Source organism: Melopsittacus undulatus, chromosome W (assembly GCF_012275295.1).
Source record: "Melopsittacus undulatus isolate bMelUnd1 chromosome W, bMelUnd1.mat.Z, whole genome shotgun sequence".
NCBI classification, from domain to species: domain Eukaryota; kingdom Metazoa; phylum Chordata; class Aves; order Psittaciformes; family Psittaculidae; genus Melopsittacus; species Melopsittacus undulatus.
In genome coordinates, this window is record NC_047558.1 from 760,931 (window position 1) to 788,203 (window position 27,273).

General features: G+C 42.3%; 1 protein-coding gene across 1 annotated transcript in view; it reads left to right on the forward strand.

Annotated features, from left to right (window-relative positions):
• The window catches only part of LOC117438010 (nuclear factor of activated T-cells 5-like), a 105,428-nt gene that overhangs the window by 50,803 nt on the left and 27,352 nt on the right, over positions 1–27,273 (forward strand). Inside the window, exons 4-11 of the mRNA XM_034073350.1 lie at positions 1,676–1,868; positions 10,253–10,443; positions 12,006–12,178; positions 17,419–17,553; positions 17,727–17,779; positions 19,367–19,499; positions 20,095–20,172; positions 26,768–26,913. Coding sequence (XP_033929241.1) covers positions 1,676–1,868; positions 10,253–10,443; positions 12,006–12,178; positions 17,419–17,553; positions 17,727–17,779; positions 19,367–19,499; positions 20,095–20,172; positions 26,768–26,913 — 1,102 coding nt within the window. The remainder of the gene's footprint in view (positions 1–1,675; positions 1,869–10,252; positions 10,444–12,005; positions 12,179–17,418; positions 17,554–17,726; positions 17,780–19,366; positions 19,500–20,094; positions 20,173–26,767; positions 26,914–27,273) is intronic.

The following is a 27,273-nucleotide window of genomic DNA, read 5'->3' on the forward strand; positions in this document are numbered from 1 at the left end:
CCTTTCCTTGAGCAGAAGACCCTTCCATAAGAAAAAACAGGTTGAGAGAGCTGGGCTTATTCAGCCTGGAGAAGAGGAGGTTCCAGGGAGACCTTAGAGCAGCTTCCAGTGCCTAAAGGGGTGGACAAAGAATCTGGAAAAGGACTTTTTACAAGGGCAGGTAGGGACACGACGGGGGAATTGTTTTAAACTGACAGGGGCAAGAATGAGATGAGATCTTGAGAAGAAACTTCACTGTGAGGGTGGTGAGGCGCTGGCACAGGTTGCCCAGGGAAGCTGTGGCTGTCCCATCCCTGGCAGTGTTCAAGGCCAGGTTGGGAGGAGCTTTGAGCAACCTGGTCTAGTGGAAGGTGTCTCTGCCCATAGCAGGGGGTTGGAACTAGATGAGGTTAAAGGTTCTTTCTAACCCAAACCACGCTATGAAAAGTGGGAAAGGCTGTGCAGGGGCTGGGGAATGACTTGGAAATGTTTGCATACCATGTGGCTGTGTGCCATTTGTTGCACAGTAGGAGTTTTAGGAAAGGTGCTGATAATGTTTGTTAGTATCATCAGTTAATTGGGAATGAGAGCGCTATGGGTTACCCCAGCCTTCAGGTCAGTGAAAGTCTTGCAGAGGCAAAGCTCTCAGTAAACAATTTTGAAGAAAAAGCATTTCTTTCACCCCCCTCCATGAGAATTAAAAATCCTGGATAAATTGCTTTCATGTGTTACACATTGAAACAGGATTTGCTTTTTAAGCAATTCACACCTGTTATATAAACTGCTTTCTTGAGTCATTAGTTGTTAGAAACTACTTTTTGGTAGTAAAGAAGAATCCTACATTTGTGGAAATCCATTGAGCCCTTTTTCTACCTGTACTATTTACCATGGCATGTTTACATTTGTTGGTGTTAAATGAGGTTATTAGACTTGATTGTACAAACCTGCTCTGTATAAGATCAAGAGTTATTCCAGTGTGCTTTAAACTGAAGACAAAATTGATCACACAGTGTTATACTTTGGAGGGCTTCTTCATTCGGGTTTTAATTATGGAACTGAACACAGGATACATCTTAAGGTATGCACCTGAAACAAAACAGTCTTTTTGCATACACTGCAGATTTCAAATTGGTGTAATTATGTCACAGCTTTTTACAATAACTAATTTGGTTTAAACATAAATTTATCAGTCTGTTTTGATAGAAATTAGTATTTGAGTTTGCACGGATATGCAAGTTCAGGTGGAGACAGGCATGAGGCTGTTTTCCTATTTAAAGAAGTATCATTTAACCTTAAATCCATTCTCTGTGTGTGTGTACATATGTATATTTGTTACAGACACAAAACAGCTTATTCGTACAGTACCAGGCTGTATCATATACTGTGAAAAAGCAGATTGTGAGCCTTCTTCTGTTTAACATAGTTTAATGCTAATTGCTTTTCCCTTCCTTCATGTTTACTCTCTAAAAAGCAGTTCCTATTTACACTGGATAGAGGAGGCAGAGAAGCATCATTCCTCTTCATCCTGCAGGTTTCCTTCTCTATCAGAAAGAGAATTCCAAAGTTTGCTCTCAACTATAACTCTTCTATCTGTTAATATACATTCTTTAGCTTTTTAGCTTTTTCTGTGATTTAGTTTGTTTTTCTTGAGGAGCTGCTTATAACATCTTTTTAATGGCCTGCTTTGACTTCCCAGAGCATCAGAAAACCAGAAAGGAGCTGGAGGGAAGAAGACACCAGTGTTGTGTGGTCAGTATCCAACTAAGAGTGAGGGGAAGGAGCTGAAGATCGTGGTACAGCCAGAAACCCAGCACAGGGCTCGTTACCTGACTGAAGGCAGCCGAGGCTCAGTGAAAGATCGGACACAGCAAGGCTTTCCAACTGTCAAGGTAGGCTGCTTAGTGTTGGGTGATATGGGGACTCCTTCCCAAGTGATGCTTTAGTACAATGGTAAATGGTTGTCCTGGGTTCAGCAGTAGCAGTCATTTTTTCCCCTTCTTGGTAGCTGGTGCAGCGCTGTGTTTTGACTTTCAGGCTGGGAATGGTGCTGATAGCACCTATGTTTTTAGTTACTGCTCAGGTGTTTGGTTTGTTCAAGGCCTTTTTCTGAGCTCATGCTCTGCCAGGGAGGAGGGGAGGCCGGGAGGAAGCAGAGACAGGACACCTGACCCAAGCTAGCCAAAAGGGTATTCCATACCATAGCACATCATGCCCAGGGTGTAACTTAGAGTTATCCGGAAAGGCTAGTGCTCTCTGGGGGGTTGGAGGAGGTATCAGTTGGTGCTCAGTCAGGCAGGGTGGGGTGAATTATCGGTCGGTGGATGGTGAGGTGTTGTATTCTCTTCACTTGTTATTTCCTTTATCATTATTAATATTATTATTATTGGTAGTAGCAGTAGTGATTTGTGTTATACCTTAGTTATTAAACTGTTCTTATCTCTACCCATGGGGGCTACATTCTTTTGATTCTCCTCCCCAGCTCTCTGGGAGTTGGGGGAGCAAGGTGGGGGGGGGGGGGGGGGGGGTGAGTGAACGAGCTGTGTGGCTGGATTTAAACCACGACAGTGGTTCATCTCAAATAGGCCTAGAATCTCTGGTTTTAAAGGGGGGGTGAAATGTTGCAGTCTCTGCTGTAGAGACTGTACTCTATCTCTTGCAGGTACCAAGTGGTCTCATTTACATCACAATTAAAGGAGGAAGCTTTATGTCAAGGCAGTGATGTATAATCTGTGATGCATGTCCTGTTAGACTACAGTTACACAAACTGTCTAAATAGACAGTTAAAGCTTGAAAAACTAGGATAGTGAAATGCTCTAACTGCACTTGACAAATATAGCCTGTTCCCTGTATAGACTTTGATGCCTTAAAGTTTAGGTGTTGCTTGTTGCTCTCTCTGAGGCAGGGATGAGCAGCACACAGGACTGAATGGTGTCCTCAGTCCTTCTGATCAAGGGGTAGGGTCTGGATAGAGCAGATGCAGTCAGGAATCTGGGCCTTGGCTGCATAGCTGGTTTCTCCAGTATGTGTTTAACTTCTTTGTTCATCCTGCTTCATTTGAAGGGGAGAAAAGGATAACTGGTATAATTCACCTTACTCAGAGAGGGTGAATATTGTTTGTGATGAGGCTTGCCAGCCTGGTGATGAGGACTTTACTGTAGGTTATTCAGAGGATGGGGACCAAAGCCCAGGTCATGGTTTAAGCCCAGCCGGTAACTCAGAAGGACACAGCCACTTGCTCACTCCCCCCCTTCTTCCCCCCAGCGCCTGGAGGGATGGGGAGGAGAATCAAAAGAATGTAAGTCCCATGGGTAGAGATAAGAACAGTCCAGTAAATAAAGTATAATACAAAACCAATACTACTACCACAAATAATAATAATGATAAAGGAAATAAAAAGGAGAGAGAATATAAAACTAAAAGGGGAAACAAAAAAAACAAAACAGAAGTGATGCAAAATACAGTTGCTCACCACCTGCCAACCAATGCCCATCCTGACCGGAGCAGTGATCTGGGCCTTCTGGGTAACTCCCCCCAGTTTATATACTGGGCATGATGTGCTGTGGTATGGAATACCCCTTTGGCTAGTTTGGGTCAGGTGTCCTGTCTCTGCTTCCTCCCAGCTTCCCATGACCGTCCTCACAAGCAGAACATGAGAATGAAAAGTCCTTGATCAGGGTAAACACTGGTATGTTATCACCATTGTTCTCAGGCTTAAGTCAAAAATACAGCATTGCACCAGCTACTAAGAAGAGCACCAGCTCTACTTTACAGAAGAGATTCAGAGCAGCCTTGTGGAGAAGGACTTGGGGGTGTTGGTCGATGAGAAAATGAACATGAGCCGGCAGTGTGAGCTTGCAGCCCAGAAAGCCAACCATATCCTGGGCTGCTTCAAAACGAAAGTGACCAGCAGGTCGAAGGAGATGATCCTGCCCCTCTACTCTGCTCTTGTGAGACCTCACTTGGAGTATTGTGTTCAGTTCTGGTGCCCTCAACATAAAAAGGACATGGAACAAGTCCAGAGGAGGGCCATGAGGATGATCTGGGGGCTGGAGCACCTCCCATATGAAGACAGGCTGAGAAAGTTGGGGCTGTTCAGCTTGGAGAAGAGAAGGCTGCGTGGAGACCTCATAGCATCCTTCCAGTATCTGAAGGGGGCTTACAGGGATGCTGGAGAAGGACTCTTCACTAGGAACTGTAGTGATAGGCCAAGGGGTAATGGGTTAAAACTTAATCAGGAGAAATTTAGATTGGATATAAGGAAGTTCTTTACTGTAAGGTTGTTCAGGCACTTTAATGGGTTGCTCAGGGAGGTTGTGAATGCTCCATCCCTGGCAGTGTTCACGGCCAGGTTGGACAGAGCCTTGGGTGATATGGTTTAGTGTGAGGTGTCCCAGCCCATGGAAGGGGGTTGGAACTAGATGATCTTAAGGTCCTTTCCAACCCTAACTATTCTTTGATTTCATGATTCTAAGAAGGAGAAAAAATAACTGTTACAGCTGAACCCAGGACAGTATCCACCCCTTATTCCATACCATTCACGTAATGGTCAGATCTCACATTTTTCCACATACCATTGCTTTTTTATCTCATATATATATATGTACACACACATAAAGAGAGAAATATCATTCCTTAGTCCGTGGACCGTTCCTGTAATTCGCTGAATTCATTCAGTCCATGATGTCAGGCTCCATCTCTTGTAACAGTCTTTCAGAGCAGGAGAGATTGTGTATAGTGTTGGATTGTTGCCTGCTGAGAGCACTGCCAAACCCTTCTGATCACTGCTGAGCTCATATGGTTTCATCGAATTTCATTCTTTGTTGGGAGTGGTGATCTGAGGGAATTCAGGGTCAATCGATGGTGATCTATGGACACTTCTGCTGCCGGCTTTTCGCATGACTTTATTCTCTGCTGATGGTCATGTCAGCACGTACCTACTCTTCAAAGCCCAGAATGGCAGAGATGGGCATCCAGCTGTTGTGCTGTAAAACTGTTATATAGCAGGCAACAGTATATAATTGACCTCATTGGCTGTTTTCCCCTAAAATCAAATCTTCTTGAGGTACACATCGGACTTCCCCATCTTCCCACATTACCCACCAAGTATGTCCTGGTCCCTGAGCAAAAGCAATCCCACGAGTGGGTTTGCCTTTACCTGAAGCAGGAATAACCCAGACTGTCCTCCTCAGCAAATTCACTCCGTACAACAGGAACTTTATCCCCTTCTACAGTATGTAAAAGTTCTGACTGGGCTGAGCCAGCCCTGTTGGCAGATCCTCTGGTGTTGACCAACCAGATGGCCTTTGGTAAATGTGTATCCTAATGTTTAAAAGTCACTCTCAGTGTAGTTTTCAACATCCCGTTGTACCATTTGGTTTTCCTAGAGGCTGGTGCATGATAGGGTATTTGATATACCCCCTCAATGCCATGCTCTTTGGCCCGAGTGTCTATAAGGTTGTGCTAGAAATGCATCCCAATTTTTTACTCACTTCTCTCTAGGGTGCCATGTCACCACAAAATCTGTTTCTCAAGGCCCAGGACAGAGTTCTGGGCAGTGGCATGGGGCACAGTGCATGTTTCCAGCCATCCGGTGGTTGCTTCCACCATGGTAAGCACATGGTGCTTGCCTTGGTGGGTTGGTGGGAGTGTGATATAATGAATCTGCCAGGCCTTCCATATTTGTACTTCAGCCATCGTCCTCCATACCAAAGAGGCTTTAACTGTTTAGATTATTTCCGTGCAGCACTTTTCACAGTCATTAATATCCTGGGCAGTAGTGTCCATTGTTAAGTCCACCCCTCGATCACGAGCCCATCTGTATGTTGCATGTCTGCTCTGATGGCCTGAAGTGTCATGGGCCCACTGGGCCAAAAATAATTCACCCAATAATTCACCCAATAATTGCCAGTTTAAGTCCATCTGAGCCACTTCAGTCTTAGCAGCATTATCCACCTGTTGGTTGTTCTGATGTTTCTCCGTGGTGTACCTTCACCACCAGGTTCTGCACCTGGTCAGCGATATCTTGCCATAGTGCAGCAGCCCAGATGGGTTTACCTCTGCATTGCCAGTTGCTCTGCTTCCATTGCTGCAACCACCCCCACAGGGCATTTGCCACCAACCATGAGTGAGTATAGAGGTAAAGTACTGGCCACTTTTCTCGTTCAGCAATTTCCAAGGCCAGCTGGATGGCTTTCACCTCTGCAAACTGACTCAATTCACCTTCTCCTTCAGCAGTTTCTGCCACCTTTTGTAAGGGACTCCATACAGCTGCCTTCCATCTCTGATGCTTTCCCACAATACGGCAGGACCCATCAGTAAACAAGGCATATTGCTTTCACTTTCTGATAGTTTATTATACAGTGTGACCTCTTCAGCACACATCACCTCCTCCTCTGGTGACATTCCAATGTCTTTGCCCTCTGGCCAGTCCATGATGACTTCTAGAATTCCTGGATGACTGGGATTTCTTATTTGACCTTGTTGTGTGTTTAGTGCAGCCTTCTTACTCCATGTAGCATCAGTTGCATTATGTGTAGAGGAGACCCTGCCTTTGAACATCCATCCCAGCATGGGCAACTTGGTTGTCAGGAGGAGCTGTGCTTCAGTGCCTTTCAATTGTGAAGCAGCTTGAACCCCTTCAAAGGCTGCCAGTATCTCTTTCTCTGTTTGGGTATAGCCTGAGATCCTCTGTATTCCTGATTCCAAAAGCTGAGGGGTTGATCTCAAGTCCACCCTGGAGCTTTCTGCCAGAGGCTTCATGTAGGAGCATTCTCCGCAGCTCAAGTCAAAAACAAGGCACTGTACCAGCTGCTAAGGAGAAAAATGACTGTTACAGCTGAACCAAGGACACAAATGAAGGAACATGAGGAAGAAGGGTACAAAGAGATCTTTCACATTCCTGCTCAGAGGGGAGAAATTCAAATGCTGTTTTTCAGTGGCTGTACTTGCCCAGTGTGTGAATCTGCAGGTCTTGTTTCTTTCCTTGTGTAGTCACAGGGGTGTGACTGAACTGGAATTGCGGAGACTTGGGTTAGTCTATGTGGCTGGAATGCAGTTGTGATTATGCATCAGCTGTTTAGAAAGAAGAGAGGAAGTAATTTATACTGAGGAGCTCCTTGACTGCACAGATCTCCAGCATGAAATTGGAGACCAGAAGAGGGAGGAAGTACAGGGATAATGTTTTGGTATCTGTTACAGACTGCCTGACTAAGACATTAGATGATACAGTAGTCTTCTGTGTAGAGATATCTGTGACCGTGGAAGGTTTCAGCCGTCTCTCCATCTGCAGGGATGGCTACATAGCCTGGTGGAAGCAGTCAAAGAACTTTAGGACTGTACTTGTGGTTTCCTAATGCAAATGGTAGAGAGGTTTATCAGGAGTAATGCTTTACTTGATTTACACAGAGACACACAGAAGAACTCTCACATACCATTACAAAAGTTGCAGTGACAAGAGTATAAATGTGAACATGAGCACCGAACTGAATACAGACTGGCACTGCATGCTCATTGTAACTGAGGCAAATATCATCCTGGTCATAGTGGGAGGAGTGTGGGCAGCCAGTCAAGCAACTATACAACTCTGTCTCTTATCATACAAATAAGAAGTGCAAAAGACATTTACCTTTCTATTTTTTTCATAGTTATGCCACTTTGAGAAAGCAGCAAAGAGTTCTCAATCCAAATTAATTTACCAGGTCCACAAAGAAGCTTTGTTTTAATAGAGCCCTTAAAATTTGTGCTGAATACTACTGAGAGAGTATAATAGCTGTCATGGTTTAAGCCTAGCTGATAACTCAGAACCACGCAGCTGCTTGCTCACTCCCTCCCTTATTTCCCACTTCCGGAGGGATAAGGAGGAGAATCGAAAGAATGTAACTCCCATGGGTTAAGAACAGTATGGTAACTAAGGTACAATATAAAACTACTACTACTGCCACCAGTAGTGCCTTATGTGTCATAAGGGACTCCATTCAGCTGGTCTTGGACATTGCTGAACAAGGAACATGGCCAGTACTTTATCTCTGTACTGACTCATGGATAGTGGCAAATGCCCTGTGGGGGTGGTTGCAGCAATGGAAGCAGAGCAACTGGCAAAGTAGAGGTAAAACAATCTGGGCTGCTGCACTATGGCAGGATATCACTGACCAGGTGCAGAACCTGGTGATAAATAAAAAAAACTAAGCAGGATCAGGCTTGATTAGTACTTGGATGGGAAACTGCCTGGGAATCCCGCGTCCTGTAGGCTTTTATTTGTGGGGAATAACAAGGGGAGAGAATACAATTGCTCACCACCTGCCGACCAGTACCCAGCCTGACCGGAGCAGTGATCTGGGCCTTCTGGGTAACTCCCCCCAGTTTATATACTGGGTATGATGTGCTGTGGTATGGAATACCACTTCGGCTAGTTTGGGTCAGGTGTCCTTTCTCTGCTTCCTCCCAGCTTCCCGTGCCCCTCCTCACAAGCAGAGCATGAGACTGAGAAAGTCCTTGATCAGAGTAAACATTATGTAGCAACAACTAAAAGCATTGGTGTGTTATCAGCACTGTTCTCAGGCTGAAGTTGAAAACACAGCACTGCATCAGCTACTCAGGAGAAAAAATGACTGCTACAGCTGAACCCAGGGCAGGAGTATACTCATCTTTAAAGTTGTTTGATAATGTTAGAAACATCTCCAACACTTCACTTAGTCCTCCTGAGTAATGTAGGAATCCAGTGAAGTGAAGTTTCATAAGATAAAAATCCATTAATATAATCCTGTTGCTATGGTAATTTAGTGTTCATTTATGTGAAATTTCTTAATGGGCTTTTTTTCATCTGAATTTCTTTTTAATTCTTTTCCAAGTTACTCTTTAGTACCTATCAGTGAAAATTCTGTTTGGAAGAGTCTCATGTTACTGAATTCCTGAAAACTCAAGCTTGCTTTACTAGTAGGCAAACTAGTTCATACTCTGTATATAAAAGTCTGTCCAGGCTGGACAGACAAAATGAGTCAATGGATCTTCAGGAAATCTGAGATAGTGGGGAAAAAAAAACCTGTAAAGGACAAGAGGGCTTTTTTGTTTGTGTTTCTTTTGGGGGGTTTTTTAAAGATGGGGAAGAATAGTGTAAAAATATTGCTGGCTCAGTAGAGATCTGATGCTAGCTCTTTTCTGGCAGCATGGGCAACCATTCAGATGCATCACTTGAAAGTAGACTAAGGAGAAGCAGCAGATTCCGTGGCCCTTTAAAGAAAACCATGTGTCATGGTTTAAGCCCAGTTGGCAACCCAGAAAAAAACACGCAGCCCGCTCTCTCAACACCCCTCCCCCCCCTTTCCTCCCCCAGCTCCCGGAGGGATGGGGAAGAGAATCAGAGGAATGTAACTCCCACGGACTGAGATAAGAACAGTCCAGTAACTAAGGTATAACACAAAACCACTACTGCTATCACCAATAATAATAATGATAAGGGAAATAACAAGGGAAGATGCAACTGCTCACCACCCGCTGACCAATACCCAGCCTGATCAAGCAGTGATCTAGCTCTTTCTGGGTAACTGCCCCCAGTTCTACATCCTGGGCATGATATGCTGTGTTATGGAATACCTCTTTGGCTAGTTTGGGTCAGGTGTCCTGTCTCTGCTTCCTCCAGGCTTCCCCTCCTCCCTGGCAGAGCATGAGACTCAGAAAGTCCTTGGTCAGAGTAAACATTACTTAGCAACAACTAAAAACATTGGTGTTATCAGCACTGTTTCCAGGCCGAAAGTCAAAAATACAGCACTGCACCAGCTACTAAGAAGAAAAATCACTGCTGCTGCTGAACCCAAGACACCATGTTACTTGATGATTTAGAACTAGAGTCTACAATCAACATGCAACATTAAAACTGTATAAACAAACAAGTGACTTGTCTGGCAAAAGAAAGATTATCCTGAATGCAGATTGTCAGTGAAGGTGTCCCTGCCGTCAGTAGCTGATCTTCACTTTGTCTTGCTAATGGTATTGCAAAGCTGGAGCAGTTACCACCCAGATGATGTGAGATACTCTTGTGCACTGTTCATACCTTCTTCTAACAAGAATACCAGGGAAGAAAAGTGACACACTTTAGCTATGGTGATGCTGTTTCTAGCCAAGGAGACCTTGGTGACATGACACAAAGACTGTTCATTAAGCTTACCATTTAAGTGGTAGAGTATCAGATTACCCTTTACAAATTCAGTTGCGTAAAATGTTTTGTGTTTTAATTAAGTGGCAATTTTTGAAATATTTAATTTGTGTTGATATGTTTCAGCTGGAAGGTCACAATGAGCCGGTGGTGCTTCAGGTATTTGTAGGTAATGACTCTGGTCGAGTGAAGCCACATGGATTCTACCAGGCCTGCAGAGTTACTGGGAGAAACACTACTCCCTGCAAAGAAGTGGATATAGAGGGGACTACTGTTATTGAGGTTGGACTGGACCCAAGCAACAGTATGACACTTGCGTGAGTAGCTTTTTTTTTTTCTAAAAAAAAAAAAAACAAAACAACAAAACCAAACAAGAAAAAGCTTATTTTCAGAAACTAGTTTTCCTTTTTCGGTTGGTTGGGTTAGTAGTTAAAAGTCTGAACATCTTGGCACACACTGGGCACTCTCAGTTTATTAAATTTAATTCTTAATCAGGTCTTCCTTAAACTTTATCAGTTAACTGTTACATTATTTTCATGTCCTGTTTGATCAATTATGTGCATATTCAAGTATGAGATGAATTATAAACTGGTCAGTGGTTCTGCTGGTTGTCTTTTAACAGGTAAGAATTGCTAATCAGAAGCAAATTCTGAATATAAGTGATTTCATAATAAGCTTTTCACGTGTATCTTAGTACAGAAAGGGAGTGATCTTTCAAATAATTCTTTTCAGTAGGTCTTCTTTTCAACAGGTGTGTGGTTGAAAGCTGCCACTTCACGTGGAAGCTTGTCTTGTTTCAAGAGAAGAAATGTTTATTCAATTGACAGTGTCCACTTCTTAAGTAGGGTGATATAGTTTGCTAATAGACTGTATCAATTTGATTTTTTTAATGTAAAATACATTCCCATGATAACTGCCTCTTGGATAGTAATTTTATAATTGTCCTCAAGCATTAATGTAAAACCATATAAGTATAGAGATGCTATAAAGATGAATTTGGAATTACCTGGGAAGAAAAGTTTTGCTTAGGCTGTTTTCTTGAAAGGAATCTGGATGTCTCAAATATTCCTAATATTTCAGTGATGCTATAGCACCTCCCTATTGACAGCAACGCCAGTGCTACCTTCTAAATCACTCTCCCCTCCTCTCCGCTCCCTAGCTGTTGCTTGTTGGCCCTCATACAGAACAAAACTTTGTTGTACTCAAATTTGATATCAGATGGTCCCTGTACTATTTAGGTGTAGAGCCTAAGGTCCTGGTAAAATGACAATGTCATTCTTAACACATCAGATTGTGTTTGGTTGGGTTTTTTTCTGGTTGCTCATTTGCTTGAAATAATTTTGCATCTAGCATGTCTTTCTGAAAGCCAGCACTATCTCTCTCTCACTCTGGCCCTGTAGATGTTTCCCAGAGGACTACAGTTATGGTATGGTGTATCTATTGCTTCCAAGGTCTGCTGAGCATAAAAAAAAATATGACTACAGTACGTTTTCTTTTACTACTGCTTTAAGTGTATGCAGAATATTTTGCAGTAATAATCCTACAAACCCAGATCTAGACACAGGAATGGAAGGGTGAAGAAGACCTGTGGTTATAAACTGAATGCTTACCAGAATGGCTTTGTTACGTTGCATTTTCTGTTTTATTCATGCTGCTTTATTATTCCTCCCTCCTATAATTCATCATCCAAAATATGTAGGGTTGAATTGAAAACCAAGCTATGTAATGGGAAAGTTCACATAGAAATTTCATGTTAAAAAAAAGAATATTCCATTAATTACTTAGAGTTTTGACTTATGGCCTATGTAATTAGTTGAAAGACTGTTAAAGATGCTGAACATATTAAACTCTATTAAACTCCACTGTTTTCTGTTGTTAGAGTTGATTGCGTGGGAATACTGAAGCTGAGAAATGCTGATGTTGAAGCTAGGATAGGGATTGCTAGCTCAAAGAAAAAGAGCACACGTGCTAGGCTGGTATTTCGTGTTAACATCACTCGCAAAGATGGTTCAACTTTGACTCTTCAGACACCTTCTTCCCCGATTTTGTGCAGTAAGTATCAAAATAAAAAGCTGGTATTAGAGGACTCTGGGTTTTAGTGTGATTGCCATAAATATGCCTTAGGAAAAATAAACACCCCCGTGTTAAGCTGTGACTGTTTTAGAAGTGCTATGGCTAAGATCATAGAATCATAGAATAGTTAGGGTTGGAAAGGACCTGAAGATCATCTAGTTCCAACCCCCCTGCCATGGGCAGGGGTGCCTCACGCTAAACCATGTTACCCAAGGCTTTGTCCAACCTGGACTTGAACACCGCCAGGGATGGAGCATTCACAACTTCCTTGGGCAACCCATTCCAGTACCTCACCACCCTTACAGTAAAAATCACATGTATTAATTTTTATTAGGGGTGAGGTGTTAGTTAAATGACTGACCAGTATTTAAAAGTAGTTATGAATTTCCTCATCTTTTATTAAATGAGCTTTTGCTTTTTAAAAAGTCAGGGTGTTCTTGTCATGATTGATTTGAACATATTATGTGACTTTTTTGAGATAAGTTTTAATATTTTCTGTGTTGTCACATTCACTTTGGTCAGCTTTCAGTGACCAAAAGGACTTCTAATGAGTAAGTGAGCAGTTGTGGTACTTTGTTGGGCCAGAGGCTGAATCTGTTCTGATTCAGTGCAAGGATTACACTTTTTATAGCTCTTTATTAAAATGCTCTGTTTAGCACTGAGTACAGATGGCTGCATTGACTGGTTCAGTTGTGCTGAACAGGGAAAATTAAATCAGAGGGGGCTGCAGTACATTAGGGGCTGCCTGTGTCTGTGGAGTCTGTAGCAGCTTCCAGCTATGGGGAATTCTGCTCATCTGTCAAAGAGAAAAAGTAGGGAAATGTGTTTAATACACCTGTTGATGGGGTTACTGATATTTCTTGATGAACAAGAAGATAGGAGAGCTTTTTCTCTACATGTGGAATCATGGTATGGTTATGCAAAAGCTCCTTGTATTGTGCTCTTTCCATTGTATAAAAAGTTATTTGGTTTGGTGGGTTTTTTTCTTTTTCTAAACCCTGTCAGTACCTATTGTGTCAACTCATCAGAAACTGCAGCTTTGTTGCCAATGAAAGAACAGATTGGAAGAGGAGATAATTAATATCACGTGAGCTTCCACATCAGCTACCACTATGCAGTTCAAGTGCTGCAGGCAGCAGGCAATTTGGCAGATGTGGCATGTAGTCTGTCCCTTTTTCCACTCTTCTGCTCTTGCAGAGAATCTCTATGCAAGACTCAGGGAGAGCAGGAACCCTGTAGAAACCCTGAAAAGGCTGACAAACGAAGATGTGTCACTGCTGATGCAAGGGAGGGATCTCTCCTCAGCCATGTTCTGTGCTTTAGGCAGTAGTTTGATGTTTGGGGTTTCCTTCCAGAACTTGAGGTGTTCCCATCCTTCTCTTTTCCTCTCCTGACACTTTTTGCTAAATCTTTCTTTTCCCAGTGTTGTTTGAACTGGTGGTGCATTCAGATTTAGGCATTTATGTTGTTGGAAAATACATAAGTACATTTGCTAGGTCTGTGGTTGTCTGTGTAGCTCCATTTCCATCAGGGCAGCATTGTAGTATCTGGCATTAATTTTTAGATTTAAGAAAAAAACCCATTTTCTATAAAATCACTAAAAGCTCTATCTGTATACATTTTGTTTGTATCATTAACTTACTGGTTAAAGTAATTTAAATCATAGCATAAATGGGAATAGAAATCATGTGGTGTTTTCTTAAGCACATAACAATCCAAAACTTGCTCTTGTTAGGTAGAAGCTGAATGTCTGAGATGTTTTACAGACTGATTTTAAAATAGACTGTTTAGCTAAAAAAGCTGTATTTGATGCAATTCCTACTTAGCTTGTTTGTAAGTCCGTTCCAGTACTGGCTTATGAAGGTCCCTTGTAGTCTTTATTCTCTGTTGAATGCAGCTGTTTATACCTGTAACTAGTTATATTTGGAGATATGGGCAGTGAGTAAAAAGCAGAATATGTGAGGGATGACATGCTAAGGCTATTAGAAGAAAAGGAGGGAAGGAGGGAGGGAGGGCGGAAGGAAGGAAGGAAGGTTATCCTTCCATAAATAAAGTTCTAAAAATCCAAAATTACAGTAAATAGTAAATTGGTTTCTTTTTTAGCAAGCTGGGGTTTGATCAGTTAATCAGAGATTCTTCCTAATTGTGTAAGTTGACAAGAGATTGCCCAAGAATTTCATAGCATCTCCATTGCTGGAAGCCTAAAGCAAACAAACAAAATACTCTGATTAGACTTGTGTCTTTGATGAATAGTGTGGGTAGAACTAATCGTCATGTGAAGGTTGAGAGGAATTCTTGAGGCTCTTCCAAGGGTTCTGTGCTTCTGCTTCCTAACTTACACCAAACTTACAGTGATTTCCAGTAGACCATAGCCAACCAAACTGTGCTGGTATGTACATACTGGCTGATCCATATGGCATAAAATGTTGTTTATTAAGTTACTTGCTTATATAAATCATCTTCTCAGGCACATTGTACTTTGTTTATTTGCTACACACATCTTATTACAGATGTGTACTGTACTTTCCTTAATGAGGTTTACATTATCACTCATCACAGCCTGCTTATCTTGTGTTTTGTCACTAATATTGCTATCGAAGCTGCAGTAATATTCCTAAAACCATTGGAAAGACCTTGATTAGATGTAGGCTCTTTATTTAAGGTCTGTGTTTTAAATAGGCTTTGTTCACTTGCTAGCAAACCTAAATCCAGTTACTCTTTTCAGACGTTCATGTTTCTTGAGTATATTTAGTAGTTGTATAACTGCTGCCTAGGAATCCACTGCACCACTTGTAGAAAGATCCTTTCTGAAAGGTTCATAGAATCATAGAATAGTTAGGGGTGGAAAGGACCTTAAGATCATCTAGTTCCAACCCCCCTGCCATGAGCAGGGACACCTCACACTAAACCATATCACCCAAGGCTTCATCCAACCTGGCCTTGAACACTGCCAGGGATGGAGCATTCACAACCTCCCTGGGCAACCCATTCCAGTACCTCACCACCCTAACAGTAAAGAATTTCTTCGTTATATCCAGTTTGAACCTCTGCTGTTTAAGTTTCAACCCGTTACCCCTTGTCCTATCACTACAGTCCCTAATGAATAGTCCCTCCCCAGCATCCCTGTAGGCCCCCTTCAGATACTGGAAGGCTGCTATGAGGTCTCCACGCAGCCTTCTCTTCTCCAAGCTGAACAGCCCCAACTTTCTCAGCCTGTCATATGGGAGGTGCTCCAGTCCCCTGATCATCCTTGTGGTCCTCCTCTGGACTTGTTCTAACAGTTCCATGTCCTTCTTATGTTGAGGACACCAGAACTGCACACAATACTCCAAGTGAGGTCTCACAAATGCAGAGCAGAGGGGCAGGATCACGCTTCTTTTGATGCAGCCCAGAATACTGTTGGCTTTCTGACCTGCAAGCTCACACAGCCAGCTCATGTTCATTTTCTCATCGACCAACACCCCCAAGTCCTTCTCTGCAGGGCTGCTCTGAATTTCCTTTTTGCCCAACCTGTAGCTGTGCCTGGGATTTCTCCGACCCAGGTGTAGGACCTTGCACTTGGCATGGTTAAACTTCATGAGGTTGGCATCAGCCCACCTCACAAGCATGTCAAGGTCCCTCTGAATGGCATTCCTTCCCTCCAGGGTATCAGTCGAACAACACAGCTCGGTGTCATTGGCAAACTTCCTGAGGATGCACTCAATCCCACTGTCCATGTCACTGACAAAGATGTTAAACAAGACCGGTCCCAACACCGATCCCTGAGGGACACCACTCGTTACTGGTCTCCATCTGGACATTGAACCATTGACCACAACTCTTTGAGTGCGACCATCCAGCCAGTTCTTTATCCACCGAGTGGTCCACCTATGAAATTGATGTCTCTCCAATTTAGAGACAAGGATGTCATGTGGGACAGTGTCGAACGCTTTGCACAAGTCCAGGTAGATGACATCAACTGCTCCACCCCTGTCTATCATTTCCGTAGCCCTGTCATAGAAGGCCACCAAATTGGTCAGGCAGGATTTCCCCTTAGTGAAGCCATGCTGGCTGTCACCAAGTGCCTTGTTGTTTTTCATGTGCCCTAGCATAAATAATTTTGAGTGTTACAGTATGTATGTCCTTCTGTGTAGTAAGCCCATAGAATATTATTATTAAACACTAAAAGTGGGTCACACAAGTATAAGCTTATGCCATTAGGATTTTGTGGTGAATAGAAATGGTGGTTGAGAAACCTTTATTAGAAACTGTAATTATTTTATATAATATTAAATGTGACAAAGACAAAGTACTTTATTTCAAAATGCATGTCTATTTAAATTGTCTTTGGTGCTCATTTTCATTTAACATGTGGTCTTACTTGATTTATACTTTACGAAGCATAGGAATAGTTTGCAGCAAAGACAATTTGTAATGTGTGTTATACAAATCATCATCTGAGTTGCTGGCTGAGAGGCAGAGGTTTCCAGGCATGTAGATCTGTAGGCTTCATTCTCTTTGATAGTTCATAGGATATCAATTGCTATAATCCCCAGCTATGAACATGTGACTCTTGCACGGATTTGTATTGCAGTATATAGGTCTAGAAAGTCACAGAATCACAGAATGGTTCATGTTGGAAGGGACCTTAAAGAACATTCACTTCCAACCCCCTGCCATGGGCAGAGATACCTTCCACTAGACCAGGTTGCTCCAAACTCTGGTTTAGTTCTTGTACCAGCCAGAAGGCTACGTCATGTAAAAAAAACAAACCCAGGTAACATGAGAATTGCTACTTATACCCTTTTGCATAGAAGAACAAAAAAGCTTATTGTTACTCTTTTTTTCTTTTTTTAACCTTAAGGATAGGTTTGAAGGTGTGCTTCAGCTGTATCTAAGGGCTGATGCGTTTGTTTATAGCTCTCTATGCCAGGAAATTATGCAACCAAATTATCTTGAGCTTTAGCTCAAACACTGAAAATTTCATTTTGAGGATTTAATAAATGCAGGAGAAAAGGGAAAATATTATTAGTGGATCATTTCTTTAAGTGTGATTTTTGAGGCCATCACATTTAGTAAGGAAATAATAGAAATTGTTATTGTCTGAAAAACTTTTTCATGAATGGTATAGTAAAGAAAGAAGCTGAGGAATATTTTTGTTCTTTCCTTTATAATCCTGTAAATAAAAGCCTTTTGATATTTTCTTGGTTTCAAACTATGGGGTTTTCTTTCAATTGCAGCTCAACCAGCAGGTGTCCCAGAGATCCTAAAGAAAAGTCTGCACAGTTGTTCAGTGAAGGGTGAAGAAGAAGTTTTTCTGATTGGCAAGAACTTTCTAAAGGGAACAAAAGTGGTTTTCCAGGAGAAAATTTCTGGTTAGTGTGAAAGCAATAACAGCTTGGGGTACTGAAGAGAGCATGATGCTTGGGTTTACATTGGGTGATAAAATTTAGTTGTAGAGACCAAACGGGCAAGCAGAAACAAAGGCACTAAAATAAATGGCTTTATATGGATGCAAAATAAATTCTGCTTTTTAACTTTCATTTAGATGAGAATTCATGGAAGGCAGAAGCTGAAATAGACATGGAATTATTTCATCAGGTACTTCTGTTTTGTTAGTGGTTGTGTTAATACTGTTATATTTTAATAAGAAAAAAACACTGACTTTTTCCAAAGAAAAATAAGCTTTTCCCTCTTCCTGTGCATTTCTAGAAATAGTATTCATTTTCTTCAAATAAGTTCTTTAGTGAATCTGGTAGAATATCATTGGTTTGAGTTCACACAAGTATAACTGCTTAATTTCTAACTGAGAATTCCGATATCACAGTAGGAGTGTGGTATATGAAGCAAGTCTTTGCCCTTATATACAATGTAATTTAAAGGCCTAATACAGTTTTTCCAGTAGCTTTCCTAAGGATACATTAGATTTCCCCTGAGTGGAATTATATTTTTTACAGTATAGTATTTATACCTGGCTGGATTTCTGTTCCACTCTGAAATGTTTTAAAAAATATTTGTTTCTTCTTTTTACCACAACTGTCTTTATGGACTATTGGACTGAAATTAGTGCATAGCTGGGTAATAGACAGATCCCTCATCACTATTCCTGTTGGTGAATGACTGCAGGCCTATTTTTTGATGTCTGCTCAGTGTTAAATCCGCTTAGGTGTAGCATGAAACTGCATCATCCATCTGATCACACTGAACAGAAACCTGAGTTGGCAGAACATGAAGTGTCTGAGTCCAGCAGAATTTGATGTAAAACTAATTGCAGTTCAGTAAGGCATGTTAGGCATAAGTTTATGCTTAAGGTACTGGACTTTATATGTCTTTCCATTTGGATTGTAGGTTGCCAATGAGCATCATAAAGGCAGATTATTCAAATCTCTCTTCTAGCACTAGTTAGTTATCAGTTTACTTCACTGAAAGTGCAACTTGATCACATCTCCCTCAATATCTTTGTTTTTTTATGGTGTTTTATCAGTCTGTTTCTCTGTTTTGATGGATATGATACAATTAAGGTACTACTGTAAAAGTTGGTCAGAGAAACTCTAAGACTCAATTTGGAGTTTTAGAAAGCAACATTCTTTATTGCAGTGCTGGGCGCACACACAAATAGTTTTGCAAAGGTGAGTGCACCCAATACTTGTCGACAGCAGCTATATATTTACCATACTTATGCATATTTACAGTGTTTCCAGGAAATTGTTTACATATTTATGAGATTCCCAGGATCTATTTATAATATTTGTATTCGAATTGTGTATGTGCTTTCTTGCTGAGTGGGGGTCTCTGGTGATCTCTGTCAATCTTCCTCACTGTGTTTACTGAATGATCTCAGTGCTTGCACATGCTCAAAAGGTCCTAGTGCCGAGTTAGCAGTTGTTATGTCCTTGCTTCTGTTCTGTTCCAATCTCCATGCTGCATGCGACTCTGTTATCTTGAAGGCTGGTATCCTTTGTCTTTTTTACTGTTTCTTTAGTTGTTATCAGTCCTGTGATGTTCCTTCCCATCAGCTGAACATTCCTTTCTCTCTACGTGTTAGCAAGTTAGAACAGTTTGGCCTATTCTACTATGTTAAAGGCACACACACTATTGTTAGTTTAAACCTATTATTTAAGCTTACAAAGGTAAATAATAATGAAATAAGGTTTCTAATGTGATTTTTAAATTATTTTTGAATTGCAGAATCACCTTATTGTGAAGGTGCCACCATATCATAACCAGCAAATAACCTCAGCTGTTTCTGTGGGAATATATGTGGTAACCAATGCGGGAAGATCGCATGATGTGCAACCATTTACATACACTCCAGACACATGTATGTGATATAGAAAACTGGAGGAAGGAAGGGGCAGTTTTACCTGCAAAGCTTCTTGGTTTTGATTTCATAGTATTTAGTCCATACAACAGAAATGTTAAGTAATGTAGATCTTTTAAAACTTGTCTTGCAGGTGATGTTTGCTCTGTTAAATAATAAAATCTAAAGGCTTGGCTTTTCTCATTTACATGGCAAGTATCTCAAATTTCAGCTACATGGAGACAGCTGTTCTTATAAAGTAGCTTCCATTTTTAGTCTAAGGTTCAAAATGAAGCTGAGTAAATAAAAAGAAGACATTACATACATTGCACCAAATACAAAGAAAAAATAGCACTATAGTTTTGTTTATCTATATTACAATTCTGTTTTGGGTTCAGCTGTAGCAGTCAGCTCTAAGTGAGTGAGCAGCTGCATGGTTCTGAGTTACCTGCTGGGCTTAAACTATGACAAATACACAGTCCAAAAGTTTGTTTGGGTTTCAAAGAATCTCAGTTTCTTTAAGATATAAGTAACTGGTTTGGTTTGCTTGGGTTTTTTTTCTTGCTTGTTTGCTGTTTTAACATAAGGAAGTTCTAAATGTGTTTTGTCTCAACAGCTGGTACTCTGAATGTTAATGTGAAGAAGGAAATCTCCAGCCCAACCCAACATTGTTCTTTTGAAGAGGCTATAAAAGGTACTAAATTGATTCTTATCATTGTTGTTAATAGTTTAACTATAAATTTGGAGAAATAATCATATGTCTTGTGAAGATAAGTTTGTGCTGATAAAATCTGTCCATATTCTTACAGTGAGGTTTGTTTTCAGATTCTGAATATTTTACTTTATAACAGTATTCCTTTAAGTATATTTTAACATGAGCTAGTATAAAATAAAACCTGCAAAAAATAGTTGTGGGTGGGTTTTGTATTAATTTTTCATGCCTCAAGCCCTGCAGTCTTCATTTAATATGATTGCAAGTGAAGAAGAAAAAAGAAAGAAGCCTAAGATACAAGTCAGTACAAAGGATTTAGAAAGAGTTTAGTATGAATTTAATCAGAAAACATACATAAAGGTAGTGATAGAAAAGAACTGAGTACTGAAAACACGAACATACCAATGGGTATATTTTGAAAGCTGTCCAGTAGTTTTATGAGACTGCTTTCGGTGGGTCTAATTAAGAATGCTAATTCTGGCAATTTCAACTTCATTCCCTTAAGTGAGTTGTTGTGGGTTTGTTTTCTTTCTTTTTCTTTCCTCTTTCCTTTTATTTTTTTTCTTTCCTTCCCCCCTCCCCTTTGTTGTCTCTGTTGTCCTTTTTTTTTCCTTTGCTTTCTTTTTTCTGACCCATTCATTCCATGCAAAGTTTGTTGTTTTGTTCCAAGGTAGCAAGTTTTAGGTTTGCCTGGTTTTTAAGTGTAAATTGAATTGATCGTTCTGATAGTGAAATAAAGTAGAGGAAGGAAATGTTTCTAAGTTGACTGTTAAAACTATGGTAGTATACAACAATTAATGGAAATTTCCATAGCCTGCTCTGGTGAAAGCAGGTTGAAGGTAAGCAAATTAACAATGTGATCACAAGTTTGATAGGAATCTATAACTTCAGGTTAAAATCATGAAGCTCATGTTTGAAGTTAATAGAATCATAGAATAGTTAGGGTTGGAAAGGACCTTAAGATCATCTAGTTCCAACCTCCCTGCCATGGGCAGGGACACCTCACACTAAACCATACCATCTAAGGCTTCATGCAACCTGGCCTTGGAACACTGCCAGGGATGGAGCATTCACAACCTCCCTGGGCAACCCATTCCAGTACCTCACCACCCTAACAGTAAAGAATTTCTTCCTAATATCCACTCCAAACCTCTGCTGTTTAAGTTTCAACCCGTTACCCCTTGTCCTATCACTACAGTCCCAAATGAATACTCCCTCCCCAGCATCCCTGTAGGCCCCCTTCAGATACTGGAAGGCTGCTATGAGGTCTCCACACAGCCTTCTCTTCTCCAGGCTGAACAGGACCAACTTTCTCAGCCTGTCTTCATATGGGAGGTGCTCCAGTCCCCTGATCATCTTCGTGGCCCTCCTCTGGACTTGTTCCAACAGTTCCATGTCCTTTTTATGTTGAGGACACCAGAACTGTACACAGTACTCCAAGTGAGGTCTCACAAATGCAGAGGGGCAGGATCACCTCCTTCAAACTGCTGGTCACTCTCCTTTTGATGCAGCCCAGGATACGGTTGGCCTTCTGACCTGCAAGCTCACACTGCCTGCTCATGTTCAGTTTCTCATCAACCAACACCCCCAAGTCCTTCTCCACAGGGCTGCTCTGAATCTCTTCTCTGCCCAACCTGTAGCTGTGCCTGGGATTTCTCCGACCCAGGTGTAGGACCTTGCACTTGGCATGGTTAACCTTCATGAGGTTGACATCAGTGCACCTCACAAGCATGTCAAGGTCCCTCTGAATGGCATTCCTGCCCTCCAGCATATCAACTGAACCACACAGCTTGGTGTCATCAGCAAATTTGCTGAGGGCCCATTCAATCCCACTGTCCATGTCACTGACAAAGATGTTGAACAAGACTGGTCCCAACACCGATCCCTGAGGGACAACATGTGTTACAGTTCTCCAGCTGGACATTGAGCCACTGACCACAACTCTTTGCATGTGGCCATCCAGCCAGTTCTTTATCCACCGAGTGGTCCACCTATGAAACTGATGTCTCTCCAATTTAGAGACAAGGATGTCATGTGGGACAGTGTCGAACGCTTTGCACAAGTCCAGATAGATGATGTCAAGTGCTCCACCCCTGTCCATCATTTCCGTAGCCCCATCATAGAAGGCCACCAAATTGGTCAGGCAGGATTTCCCCCTAGTGAAGCCCTGCTGGCTGTCACCAAGCATCTTGTTTTTCATGTGCCCTAGCATGCCTTCCAAGAGAATCTGCTCCCAGATTTTGCCAGGCACAGAGGTGAGACTGACTGGTCTGTAATTCCCCGGGTCATCCATTTTCCCCTTCTTGAAAATGGGGGATATATTACCCTTTTTCCAATGGTCAGGAACTTCACCTGTCTGCGATGATTTTTCAAATATGATGGCCAGTGGCTTTGCAACTTCATTTACCAGCTCCTTCAGGACCCACGGATGGTTTTCATGAGGTCCCATGGGCTTGTGCACGTACAGGTTCTTAAGATGGTCTCGAACCAGATCCTCTCGTACAGTGGGCCCAAGGTCTAGATTTTCACAGTCCCTGCGTCTGCCTTCCAAGACTTGGTGGTGCCTTTGCCAGTGAAGACCGAGGCAAAGAAGTAATTCAGAACCTCAGCCTTCTCCAAATCCTGTGTAGCCAGTTCTCCTGAAAGCTTCTGGAGGGGGCCTATGTTGTCCCTAGTCTGTTTTTTAGCCTCTACATACCTATAAAATCCCTTCCTGTTATCTTTAACATCCCTTCCCAGGTTTAGCTCCAACTGGGAATTAGATCTCCTAACTTGGTCCCTAACTTCCCAAACAACATCCCTGCATTCATCCCAGGCCGCCTGTCCTTGTTTCCACCTTTTATAAGCCTCTTTTTTCCTGTGAATTTTTCCAGCAGCTCCTTATCCATCCAAGGGGGTCTCCTGGCTCTCCTACTGCACTTCCATCTAGTTGGGATGCAACACTCCTGAGCCTGTAGCAGGTGATCCTTGAACATTAACCAAGAGTCTTGGGCCCCCCTGCCCTCTAGGCCTATATCCCATGGAACCTTACTAAGCAGGTTCCTGAAGAGCCCAAAGTCTGCTCTCTTGAAGTCCAGGGCAGTGAGCTTACTGCACGCTCTTCTCACTGTCCTGAGGACCTTGAATTCGACCATCTCATGATCACTGCATCCAAGACTCCCCTGGAGCGTCACATTTCCAATGAGCCCTTCCCTGTTGGTGAGCACGAGGTCAAGCACGACCCCTCTCCTTGTTGGCTCCTCTGTTGCTTGCAGAAGGAAGTTGTCTTCCACACAATTGAGAAACCTCCTGGATTGCTTGTGCCGGGCCATACCATCGCTCCAACAGATGTCAGGGTGGTTGAAGTCCCCCATGAGAATAAGGGCCTGCGAGCGTGAGGCTTTTCCTATTTGTCTGTAGAGTTCTTCATCCACAGGTTCCTCTTGATCAGGCAGTCTGTAACAGATCCCCACAATAATGTCTCCCATCACTGTTTTCCCCTTAACCCTGACCCACAAACTTTCTGTTAACTGATCACCTGTCCCCAGACAGAGTTCTATACTCTCCAGCCTATCCCTAACATAAAGGGCAACTCCCTCTCCCCTCCTACCAGGCCTGTCTTTTCTAAAAAGCCTGTAACCTTCCATTCCAACACTCCAGTCAAAGGAGCCATCCCACCATGTTTCGGTGATGCCTGTTATATCATAGCCCCGTAGATGTGCCCACATCTCTAATTCCTCTTGCTTGTTCCCCATGCTATGGGCGTTTGTATGAAGGCATCTGATCCGAGCTCCAAATGAAGCTGGCTCATTGGCTGAAGCGGCTAGAATATCACTACATTGCTCCGAGCATTTATTATAGGTGCTGGCAACTGACTGGGTGTGTTGGGATGGAATGATGCTCCCCTCCTCCAACACCTAGTTTAAAGCATCCTTGACAAGTCTGGCAAGCCTCCCAGCAAAACCACTCTTCCCTTTCTTTATCAGGGCAGCTCCACCAGCCCCCAGTAGGCTTGGCCTACAAATGTGGGCCCCATGTCCAAGACACCCAAACCCTTGACTATGACACCACCCTTTTAACCATTTATTAACCTGCCCAATCCTCCTTGCCTTTGGAAGGTCCTCCCCTGTATCCTGGAGAGTTGTCGAAAAGACTATCTGAGCTCCAGAACCCCTGACCACCTCTCCCAGGGCTCTGTAGTCCTTCTTCATACTCCTCAGGCTACTACTGTCTATATCCCTAGCACCCACATGTATCACTAGAAGTGGGTAATAGTCCATGGGACTTACTAGAGCAGGCAGCCTCTCCGCAACATCCCTGATCTGTGCCCCAGGTAGGCAACATACCTCCTTTGCGACTGGGTCAGGCCGACAGGTGAGTGCTTCTGTCCCTTTCAAGGCAGAGTCCCCTACTACTACGACCCGCCCCTTTTTCCTGGTGGCACCAGTATAGATTCTCTGTACCCATGCACCAGCCGACTGTTTCTGATGCAAGTGCATTTCCTCATCAGCCCCCTGCAGGACAACAAAGCAGTTCTGGGTGGGTACAGCAGATTTAGGAGGAAGCCCCTTGCTTTTAATTGCTCTCTTTCTCCTTTTGTTGTTTTGGTTTTTGTTACTAATTCCCAGCTTCCTGGGTTAACAGCCTCCTTCTTTCCTCCATGAGTTTGAGAGGAAGCTTGAGGCCCCTGCACTGTTTGTGCCTGGCGCAAGCAGTCCTGCTTCCTCTCAGTTTCCCTGACATCTTGCAGCTTACTGATAGCATCTCACAGCTCAGCCACCTGCTGGAGGAGGACCTCCATCAGGGAGCAGTGAGCGCAGCCCTGCCCATTCTGCACCTTTCCCTCACCAGACCAGTGCAGGCACATTCTACACTCCAAGCTCTGCACTGCAGCCTCCTCTCTTACCGGCTCTGTCTGGGTGCCTACACTGACCGCCGTTGGGGCGGCCAGGGCAGAGCTCCCAGAACGGGCCCTGATCGTACGGTGAGTGTTCACCATCCCGCTCGCCTGCCCGCGCAAACTTCCAGGTAAACTGCCTTGACCTGCTCTGTTCCCCACACTCCCTGGGTAGGTTTTTAACCACTCACAGCTGGTGCCACTCCTCCTGGCTCCACCCCAGGTGAGTCAGCTCCTCAGGTGAGCTGAGCTGCTAGCTCCTGATCAAGTCCTGTTGAGGACTTGAGGCTCCCTCCTCTGTGGCTCTTGTCACTCTGAGATGAGGCTCTTGGATGCTGATCTCCCCCCGCTCCACTCCGGTGGTGAAGGTGTCCTCTCTCAAGCAACTCAGCAGCTTGGCAGGGGATATATTTACAAGTTGATTTTACAACTTGTTAGGGAGGATAATACAAGATATAGTGAGTTTAAACGTGCAGAGAATACTTGGGAGAGAAATGTGCAGAAATATTTAGGGCAATGAAACAAGATAATAAAAGGACTGGTAAGACTTCTAGTAGCAAGATCAAAAAGATGAGGAAAATTGTAAGTTATGTATCAGGTCAAGCTTGACATCTGACTAATTAAGTATGGAGGCTTAACCAAGAGAAGATACCAACTGCTTTGGAAGAATATCTGCTGTTCATAAAATATGTTATTTCTATTGCTTCATGTTCTCCATTTCATTTATGTGATAAATCTTATTTTACTTTCTTGTGTGGGTTTTCTGCTAGCCAGCTCATTTTGAGGGCTCATTCCTGTACATATTCTGCTCTAGGTTGATCATGAACCAAGCAGTTCATGATGAGTTTTGTCTGCTTTATGTACTTTGTCTCTGCATATGCCCCAGCCTGTCCTTCCTCACTGTTCTGAAATTATAAAGGCCAGGTGGGGATCCAGTGAGATGCTTTATGTTGAAAATCAATCCTCTAATTTATTTAAAAGTATGTATGGAACTGTGCTTTTTACAGGCTTTCCCATTGGTTTGTTTTAAGCTCAATTTCAGCAGTATTTGAAATCAAGAAAGTTAATTTCATTTACAGCGAAGATAGCTTATGTATTTTTTTCTAATGTGGGTCAGGAAAAATGAAAATTAAAACTAAAAAGATCTATTTAATTTTAAGAAGCCACCTTTCTAGTTTAAAAAATTGAAAAAATAGGCACTGCAAAGGCAAAATTACAACTTGCTCTTGTTACAGAGCTGGCATGCAGGTTTGTCAAAGTTTTGCTTTATTATTCCTTTAAGAGAATGAAAATACAGTCTGAATGCTTTGAGCAGTCTGTTCACATGGTTATCTGAAACCAGACAATTTTCAAAATTAAATAGAGAAGTTGTACAGTTAAAAGTGCAATAAAGTTTAGAATGTGAAAATTTGTGGAAAGATGTCTTAAGCTTCTATGTAGTTCAAGCTGTCCTCAGTCTAGAAAGATATGAAATGGAAAAAAACCAAAACTATGGTACTTATGTTAGACTTTAAAATAACCTTTGAAGGTTTTCTAGAATTATTTGAAGTATTAAAATGTTTGCACTTGTATGAGGATGATAGCTCTTACGGTAAGGCTAGAAAAGTGAAATGGCAAGCAGGCCACCACTAGAAACCCACCCTCTTTATAGTGGATCTTAAGAATCCATTGCCCTTCCTTTATTTTTATGTGTGACTGCAGCAGTGAAGGCCACTGGCTGTAACCTGGAGAAGGTCAACATTCTTCCTAGTGCCTTGATAACTCCATTCATGCCAAGCAGTATGATTAAGAATGAAGATGTGGCTCCAATGGAAGTAAGTGCAGAAAAAAGATCTCCTGTCTTCAAGGTAAGTTTGATTATGATCTGAAGACTGTAGATTTATTAGTCATATCTACCCATCACTCCAGGTTTTAATAATGGAGAAGAGTAACACACAGGAAAAATTGCATGTCTGAGGTTGTTCTGGGCATAACATACAATCACAGAGAGTGATTATTTAATAATAATTATCAACAATAATTTCCTCTGAAAGTAACTTACTTTGTTTCAGTCTCAATTCCAAGATTGACTGGTTAGTGATACTATGATTTTTTTTTTTTGTCCTGTGACACTGTTCCAGGTTCATAGGATTCCCATGTACAAAGACTGGACACCAAACACAATATAAACAATCAGATGCTCTAGTCTATTTATTGTGCTACTAATG